Raw genomic sequence first — 9,784 nt, 5'->3', positions numbered from 1 at the left:
AACCTTTCTCCCTCTTGTTTGAAGTGGATCGTTCTGTGGTCTGTTCCAAAGTATGCAAATTGGGGTCATTTGTCCGGTCGTGGATCATCTTATGTGTTTACCAGTAGTGGTTAGCATGCTGGCCTCTCATGCCAAAGTCCAAAGTTTGAATCCCAGTGGAGACACCAAACATTTATGACCTGGGTCTCAAACTGTGTTGTGTCCCTTGGCTAGGCACTTCATCCACAATGAACTCAGTCAACCTAGCTGTTAAAAATGGCTACCTGAGAAGCGTATGTACGGATCTATAGGTCATGCTTTGTGCTTAGTAGCAGCTTTAAGAAAGATATTTTTCTATTTCACATCACTTGTGAGTGGTGACATGTTTATGCAAGGTTTAAGAACAAAAGAGTGTTCTGAACATTATAAAGCAGCAGACCATGAATTTATACCTTAAGAATAGTAAAAAATTTTGCCTATCTGATAAGTTCATGTACGGTATGATCATTTTCGTATCAATACTCATTCATAATTTTCATTTAAATATAACACGCATTAACCACAAGAATACAAAACTAGGATTATGTATGGGAAGTGAAGGGAGCACATGGAAGGGAAAACACAATCATCTCTCCAATTCAGATGTCATCAGTTGGGGCATCCAAGGGAAAAGACAAACTCCCATGCTGACCACAAGAAACCAACACATCCACTGGTGCATTCTTACGTTTGTGCGTCACCATATTTTGCCTGTTGACAACTTGGAAAATGGTCAGAAACTTTCATCCGTGGATTCAAGTAAAATTTAAAGAGATCTGACATTTAAAGCTTTCACTGAAATATTTATTACTTGCATCAAAATGTTTCTTCTAACATGATATTCATTCCAACATGATTGAAGATAGCTTCAGACAATTTGTTCTGACAAGTCATTTAGAGAGTATTTGCTTATGTTATACAAAAGTGAATACATTTCAAATCAGTTTTCTGTTCTGGAAGTGTTGATTAAGGTTAAGTATTTGGTAATTCATTACACAAGTCCATGTTCCTTGGCATTCGTGAAACAAAATAATCAGCAATAAGTTTATGATCAGGTGCAAAAAAAACCACTTAAGTCATTGTTTCACTGTACAGCTTGCAGGAAAATGTTCCTTAGATGGCTGCCAACTTTTTGTAGCAATCTTCGATGTCATCCGGGCACTTTGAGGAGATGAAGACCTCGTCTTTCTGGAGATTAAGCTTTTTCTTGAAGGTATCCTTGGTTGAGGAGTAGATCATCTTGTTTTTTACTGGACCGTTATCTGGAGACCTGCAACAGGAGTATAGATTGTTAGACATGTACCATATCATAAAATACTACATTAAGAGGTAGTGACTCCCACAGGGGTTTGTAATGATACATATCAAAGTATTCACTGTCACTAAAGGGGTCTTCAAAGTATCATGAGGTCTTCAATGGTGAATGGGCACAACAGAACCCTGTTTCCCATGAATAAATGTGTGTAAACTCATAATGACAGTAAGGTGTAAGTGTCACCAAAAGAATGGTGAATAGTGTGCTGACACGTGCCATCAATCCAGCATATTTTGGTGCATGTTATTTGTGTATACAGTGAAACATAGGTGAGTTTACCACTACAAATTCTGAGCAGGGATTCTGGCTCGGAATCGAGAAATCACATTTTTTTTAAGCATGAGAAGACCCCAGCTCCCAAAATACTGCTTTGATTTTTGTGCTATATGTCTCATTTTGTATGTAAATCTACTAACTTCAAATGTGAACAGACTTTTAACCAGATAAATACAGTGATCATTGCTTGATTCGCCCTGAAATGAATTTGGCATGTTGACCTCGTTACATCCCTTTCCTTTCATATAGTGCTAAGACCCTGTTAGTGACAGTAAATACCTTGATAGCAGTTCTTAGGGTATAGAAATGTTGGGTTTTGTAAATATATGCTCTATGCATTTGCGTACAATCCAATCAACAAATATTGAGATGATGAACAACTGTGTAACTATTGGTGGCACAAGCCATCAATTAATGAATTTTGCTATGGTGTGCAGCCATCAAATCACGCTGATTAATCGTTTCCATAGAAATCATGAAAAACATAAATGCCATATATCTACAACCAGCAAAAGGCGCCACTTCAAGACATATATGTGCCAAGATCTGTTGAAAGATATCTAATGGTTTTCGAGTTGTACTCGGGAAACGAAGAACATCCCTTCCTTTTGAGACTAAGTCCAAATAGTTTCCATGGAAACCCAGAAAATGATAAATCAAAGGTTACGAAGTTTTCGAGCTGTGCTCTGGAAACAAAATGATTACGGACTGGCGGATGGACAGACAGACGAGGTGTGGACTACATCCCTCTGCATTACATGCCAGTGGGATAAAAACTAGTGGATTACAAAGTACTGTAATGGAAACTGTAAACCCAACAAAGTATGAAATTGTGAACTTATCTCCTTGAAAACATCAATTATACTTTGCAAGTGCATTTACTAAATGTCAGAATTGTTACAACACTAGGTTAAACCAAAGTCTCCAGCTCGTCTCTTTAATGTACATTTCAGTCTAGTGTAGGTGATAAAGTAACAAGTATTTCATCTAACCTTTGTATAATAATGATAATAATAATAATATAAAAAAATCACTGAAGAGGAAAAGTCCACAACAACAAACGATCGGGAACATAATATTTTACCTGTTTGGTGAAACATGATGGATCAATACTCAGTGAAATAATCTGAACACTTAACATTTAAATTGTGGTTCAGATGTTCTTAGCTTTGTAAAGGTTCAAACAGAAAAAAAGTGTCACAAATCATCAGGAATTGTTTTATATATCGATTACTTCACGCACTTGTTTAATTCATTCAGACTGAACACGCCCACTGACCAACTTCCTCGACATTGTCCAGACAAAGGAAAGGTGACATCAGCTGGATGTACGGCACGAAAAGTAAAATTCTCAATTATACCCATTTTACTTGTGGGCCTGGCGTTGAGGAAAAAGTGTAAACTTTGTTATCAGTTCGAGAAGAGCCAAGTACAGTTTTGAGAACACTGGGCTACATACATGCAATGGGTGTACTCATCAATGTATAACACCAGCACGTGATGTCTTCATCGGTGTACTCTGGACCATTTTCGGTTTTTAATATTATATCCAAACGAACTGATGTGAAAAATACAGGCACCAAACAGGCGATAGATACACTTATACACAAATTCTCTCAAAAATAATCGATTGGCGGTGTATTTGACAGGCCAAGTGTCTCGTTTTCCGACAAGACTGACGGCTCTTCCGGCTTGTCGACCTACTTCGATCTATTTTACTATTTACTTACCATGCAACGAAGCGAATTGCGTCTTTGAAAATTCCAGACTGTGTTGGTTGCACGTAGTCGAAAACAGCATATCGACTTTCATTTTCGGGTAAACACTCGATAAAGTCAAGCCACAGTTGCTTATTTGTTTTTTCAACGTCTTCGGCCTGCTGTGCATTTGCTGTGGTGGCACAGAACCTTCTTGATACCTGACAATCAACGATAATCTCAGGCGTTTTCCCTGGCGACTGGTCAATGCGATACAGTGTCCACTGTACGTCCTTTTCTTTTGAGAGTTGCCTTGCGTGAGCTAGTTCACATTCTGGAGACATCTGAATTCCTGACATCGACATTTTGAAGCTTAGGTTGTATTTCAGCTGCAGACGTGAGGTTGATGGTGGGCTGTTCGAAATTGAGAGAACGCATATTAAACCTCAGAGCCGAGACGTCGTATTTATAAGGGTTAAGTCACAAATAATCTCACTCAGAATGACTACAAAACCTTAAAATACTAACTAAATTCCATATAAAGTATCCCCTAAAGTCACAACCTACCTTTTATGCGATTTCTTTGGTGCGATGTGACTGAGTGTCCCTTCGGTGCTCCTAAAACCACGAGGTCAGCTTATTCGTCACTGATTGGTCGACTAATATCCATATCGCATACCTTTATTGCAACACAAGCGCCATATATGGTTTTGTGACTCACGCTCACTGAGGTCGCCTTCGCAAGCCATATTTGGCGTAAATGTGCCTAGTAAAAGAACTGCAAATGGTAATATTTGGCACATTAAGTCCGGAGGGTTGAAAATTGTGCGCAGTATCAATATACAAGTCGCTAGACAAATGTTGAATTCATTTTATTTTACCAAATAATCATTTATTTTATAATATGTTCTCGAAGCCCTGAATCCTCCCCCTTGATCCGCCCATGTGCAGGGACTGGGAAAGAGAAAATTGACAATGGGCAATTTTCAGGTTTATTAGCCGTTTTCTGAATTTGGAATGAGCAACTTTACTTAAATTGTATTATTAGTAAACTTCAAAAAATTTCAGTGGGCCATTATTTATTCTAATGAGAAAATTAGCCGATGGCCCTGCCTTCCCAATCCCAGTTTTAAATTTTCATTTTTATCATGGTAGCGCCGAATGTCACCATGACTTTTGAGAAGCCTAGATCAAAACATTTTGCTGCCAACAACTGTTTTTATATCGTAAATACTCACTGACTGTATTTTCTGCATTTTTCTATCTAGAAAAGATGGAAAAGAGAACGCAACTATTAAACAATTAAAGTGAAAGAAAAAATATATCGCCGTACAAAACTTTAAAATTTTTATTATTAGTAATAGAACAGGAGTGCAAAAAACCCAACAAAATTAATGATAATGTCAACAGGAATTTTTATTGTTTTCATGTTAGATTAAAATTAGTATGCAGCAGAGAGGGTTCGGGCGATGATAAGGCTCATTATCTCATTATATACTCAGGGCCTTTAATTGCCCTCTCTACAGCCCAGACACCGAACGGGACTTCTCCCTGGAAGCGCTGCCTGGTCGAACTCACCAAATGCTGTACCGAGACTTCAGAGACTCCTCAAACATAGTCAACCAGACAGAGAGATCCTCTACAGACCATGCTAGCCAATAATATGGAGCAAGTCTAGTTCTTATTTCGTTTTCAAACGCGTGTGTGTATGTGCCCGTGTTTGTGTATTATTAGCATGTGCGTGCATGCGTGCGTATTCTGTAAATACGAGTACAGCACTTGAAGCAGCCACAGCCCATACTAGCCAATGATATGAGACAAGTCTATTTTTTCAGGAATTTAGTCGAGAAAATATACTTAGTCTCTGTGTGTGCCTGCTTGAGCGTGTGCGTGCGTGGTCTTTAAATACAGTACCTGAAACAAAGTATTCAATACAGCCCATGCTAAGCTTTAACATGGGGCAAGTTCAGTTTTTGCAGTTTCAGTCGTGTATACACACGCGCGCGAACACACATGCACGCACGCACACTCATACATACATAGCCACTGTGTGTGCATACTTGTGCGCGTGCATGGGTGCGACCGCGAGTAGTCTGTATATACAGTATCTGAAAGAAATGTACTCAGTACAGCCTATGCTAGGGTACGACATGGGTCAATTCTATTTTTTTGCAGTTTCAGGTCTGATAATGCAGAAAGACAACGGACCACCTCTTTAAATTTAAGTTACGATAATTTGCTTTTCGTCCTGTAAAATCTGCTCCTTCCAGAGACTGGATGTTGGTTTAGGTGTCTGCGCTCTTTGGAGGTTAATATTTGATCGAGCACAGTGATCTGAGACGTCCACGAACGCCCCTCCCAAACCAAACAAATAAATAAATAAATAAAATAAATAAACAAACAAACAAACAAACAAACAAACAAACAAACAAACAAACAAACAAACAAACAAATAAATAAATAAATACATGACGTGAAGAGCAAACGCATGAACCCTCCTCTCCTTAAACCCCATCAGATCGCCTGCACCACAGACAAAACAAACCTCCGGTGTTGCAGAACATGCTGTAACCATGGTACTCGCCTGAATTGGATGATATGACATTTTGGGGTTAGCTGTTGCAGGCACTCCAGACGTCGAGTAAAACTCTCAAATACTGAGGACACAACAAGGAAATGCTGCATAATGTTACAACGCTGTCCCTTACCATGGCAACACTTAGCATGTGAATAACTCACGGGAGATAGAATGGCAAGTAGAGAATGGCAAGTACATGTCAGATTGCATGTCCTGTCTGGACTCTTCCGGGTATCAGAGGCGGTGGGATAGCCTGGTGCTGAAAGATTGGGGTCGTCACGCCGAACACCTGGGTTCGCTTTCGTGCATGGGTACAACGTGTGAAGCCCATTTCTGGTGCCCCCCGCTGTGATATTGCTGGAATATTGCTGGAATATGCTACTGAATATTCGGTGTAAAACCAAACTCTCTCACACTAAACCATATCATATTAACCTTAGAGTTTCAGAAATATCACAAGAGAAATATCAATATGTCTTGCATCCTTCACATTCTCCTCTAGCACACGACCCATGGTGGTATATGTATATTTTTGAGTCTCCCAAAATACTGTTCACTCGATACAGCCAATATACCGTATGTGTCTACATTCTGTTTATGCACCCGTTACCATGGAAACAATTCCCGATTAAGCGAACCATTCCCTATTAAATGGAAGACAACGTAAGTACACGTGAATATTTTTAGAATATTGATCATTTATTGTCGTCATTGCATAATGATGAGGTAGGTAGGGTAGTCAGGTCGACATAACGTGTACAAGCTAGTACCTGTGTAGCTCTCAGCTTTAGAGAACGAAAGCCGGTACATGTTTGAAATATGTTTGTTTATTTTGTTGAGCGTTTAAGTCCAGTTGCAAAGAGCGGATAACTTTCAATTCTTTTTTTTTCGATATCTGTCAGATGACGCGTCAGTTTGGTAAAAAGAATGCAAGGTTTTGACGTGTTTGCGAATGTGAGTGAGAGAGTTTATTTTTATGCCGCACTCAGCAATATCCCAGCTATATGGCGGTGGCAAAAATAAGCAACATCCAAGCGTGTGTGTATGTGTGTGTGTGTGTGCGCGCGTGGGTGTGGGTGTACGTATGCGTGCGTGCGTGCGTGCGTGCGTGCATGCATGCATTTATTCCCAAAGGCATAGCCATAATCTATGTTTTGGTTGAATAATCTTATCCAAGTTTTATTTTTGAAAATACAAAACAAACTGCTTCACAACAAAACTGACCGGGTGAGATGGGGCAACGTCCTGAAAGAAGTAAGTTGCTCCATATATGGGGAAGGTAGAATTAATATACAAGTTTAATGTAAACCCTATTCCGAACACCAGTGCATGGTAGTTTGTGTTCAGCTGACTATAAGTTCATGTTGACCAGGAAAGCAGTTGACGTGCGACCATACCTGTGTTGAGTGTTGACATGGCGCAAGGTCAAGCGTTAAAAATAGCTCTGGCGTTGAATTCCACAAATTGTTTACACACGGTTACTTTCGAGAGATCCCGGAAACACCCGAATGCAGTTCATACAATGCTCTAAGCAGTAAAATATATTTAGATCTTTCCAGGTACATTATTCCTGGGGATATTTTACGGATTATTTTATTATTTTTTTTGTATATGACAGTATTGATATATCGCTCTTTTAACTGCCATACCCTCACTGCTGTCCTGAAATCCAAACCTCAGTTAATACCCTGTACCCTATAAACCCAGGGCATATTGTCCAAAACTTGACGATATTTAGCTAGGAAAAAAATTCCATTGAATTCACATGACTCAATAATATTGGACAAACTTGCAAATGCCATTTATGTATCGCAAATTTCACGTTCAGTGTCTGTACTGTCAACTGAATTTAATAATACAACTATTGTATGTTCATATTTAAACCGAACAAAATAGTTTTTTTGGCATATAATCAGATATGTCCACACATAAGCGATTTAAAAGTTTAAATCAGAATTTATGAATAGATGTTACAAATTTCAACTCAGAAACTTTCAAAAAGCACGAAAAAATTATCAAATGTAGCAGGAAAATCTATTCTATACAAACTGGAGACTACATAAATGGAGTCTATTTACCTCCAGTGAGCATGAAATTGCATCGGAGAACAAATAATATAAAATGAAATCGGGGGTGAGAATGACCCCGACACCCTAGATCTTCGGTCGCTTTGCGTCCACCACCACCACCATGCCACACACCCTCACACCCTCAACCCGCCAGTTAAGGTATGTAAGCTACCGTCCTGTATTCTATTAATCACAAACATGGACTTTGAAAACAAAAATCAGTGAGTGTAGGAAATTCTGAAAGGAATAATTTATATAAAATAAAAGAACCCCGTTTGTTTCAATATGTTGAAAGGGAAAACCATTCCCTTTCGATAATATACCTCTACGGCTGTTTTGAACAGCTTTAATATTAAATCAAAGATGCAACAATTAACGCATGTTATTGAATAGTTACACCCATATAAGGCGATATACAAAGATTAGCCAGGTCTAGGGATACGCGCTCGCACACTCCTTTCTCTGGTGTTACTTCATGCAGTGAGTCTCGCAGGGTATCTTTACTTACCTGCTCGATATAATATGATACGACCACGTGACATGACACGCCCGCCAACAGATCCAAATATGGTTTTTCATACTTGTACGTTATCAGCAAGCAGGAAGTACAATGCTCGATTCAATAACCCAGAGTAATCAATCACAGAACGTATTAGTAGGAATTCCTTTTAAGGCGTGGCTGGTATATATTTACGCATGAATGAACTTCCTATTATGTTTATGTTTACAACTTACTTGCAACTGCGTTGTTCTGTTTTCGGATCTCCCATTAAGGAGTGTACGCAGGGTAGTGGTAAAACATGCGTCAGTGTAAACGAGTTGACTATATAGAGTAATTTATGGAACTCTGACATTGCATTGAGTTTAGTTCAGTGAATGAGTGTAGTTTTACGATACACTCAGCAATAGATCAGGTACATGGTGGCGGTCTGAAAATAATCGACGAGTCAATCACATAAGCGAGCCTGACCACCCAATCCCGCTAGTCCCCTTTTACGGGAAGCATAATCGCGTTTTTTATGTCTGATAAGAGATTTGAGCTATTAGGTGACTGGCGTATGTTGTCTCTTGATAGACTTGTAAGACAGCTATGTTCGTTAAATCTCACCTACCTACCTACCTACCCACCAACCTCTTTGTCCATCTACCTATATGTGAATTTGTATTTCCGTCTTTCAAGTAAATATATTATCGTTCTGTAAATGTGTTATCTACCTGTCAATCTGTGTTTCGTTCTACATATGTGTTAACCACATATTGGTCTGTCCGTTCTTCTATATATGTGTTATCCACATGTCGGGCTATGTCTCGTTCTATATATGTGTTATCCACATGCCGGTCTGTCTCGTTCTATATATGTGTTATCCACATATCTGTTTGTGTTTCCACCAACATATCGGTCTGTACGTTCTTCTAAGTATGCGTTATCCACATGTCGGGCTGTGTCGTTCTATATATGTGTTATTCACATGTCGGTCTGTCTCGTTCCATATATGTGTTACCCACATATCGGTCTGTGTCTCCACCAACATATCGGTCTGTATATTCTTCTATATGTGTGTTATCCACATGCCGGTCTCTGTCTCGTTCTATATATGTGTTATCCACATGTCGGTCTCTGTCTCGTTCTATATATGCGTTATCCACATGTCGGTCTGTGTGTCGCTATACATATGTGTTATCCACATATCGGCCTGTGTGTTCTTAAATATATGTGTGTTATCCACACGTCGGTCTCTGTCTCGTTCTATATGTGTGTTTTTCACATGTCGGTCTGCCTTTCTATATGTGTGTTATCCACATATCGGTATGTGTGTAAGTCTATGTATGT

General features: G+C 39.2%; 1 protein-coding gene across 1 annotated transcript; it reads right to left on the bottom strand.

The window, feature by feature from the left end:
* Positions 1-800: 800 nt before the first annotated feature.
* Positions 801-4,072, bottom strand: LOC137275461 (uncharacterized). The gene is made up of 3 exons (XM_067808174.1): positions 3,874-4,072; positions 3,340-3,720; positions 801-1,288 (listed from the first exon to the last, which is right to left on the bottom strand). The coding sequence occupies exons 2-3, from the start codon at positions 3,669-3,671 to the stop codon at positions 1,132-1,134; spliced, it is 489 nt and encodes a 162-aa protein (XP_067664275.1). The 5' UTR covers positions 3,672-3,720; positions 3,874-4,072; the 3' UTR covers positions 801-1,131.
* Positions 4,073-9,784: the final 5,712 nt, after the last annotated feature.

This window comes from Haliotis asinina, chromosome 1 (assembly GCF_037392515.1).
Source record: "Haliotis asinina isolate JCU_RB_2024 chromosome 1, JCU_Hal_asi_v2, whole genome shotgun sequence".
Classification (NCBI taxonomy): domain Eukaryota; kingdom Metazoa; phylum Mollusca; class Gastropoda; order Lepetellida; family Haliotidae; genus Haliotis; species Haliotis asinina.
This window is presented reverse-complemented; position numbering and strand designations above follow the sequence as displayed.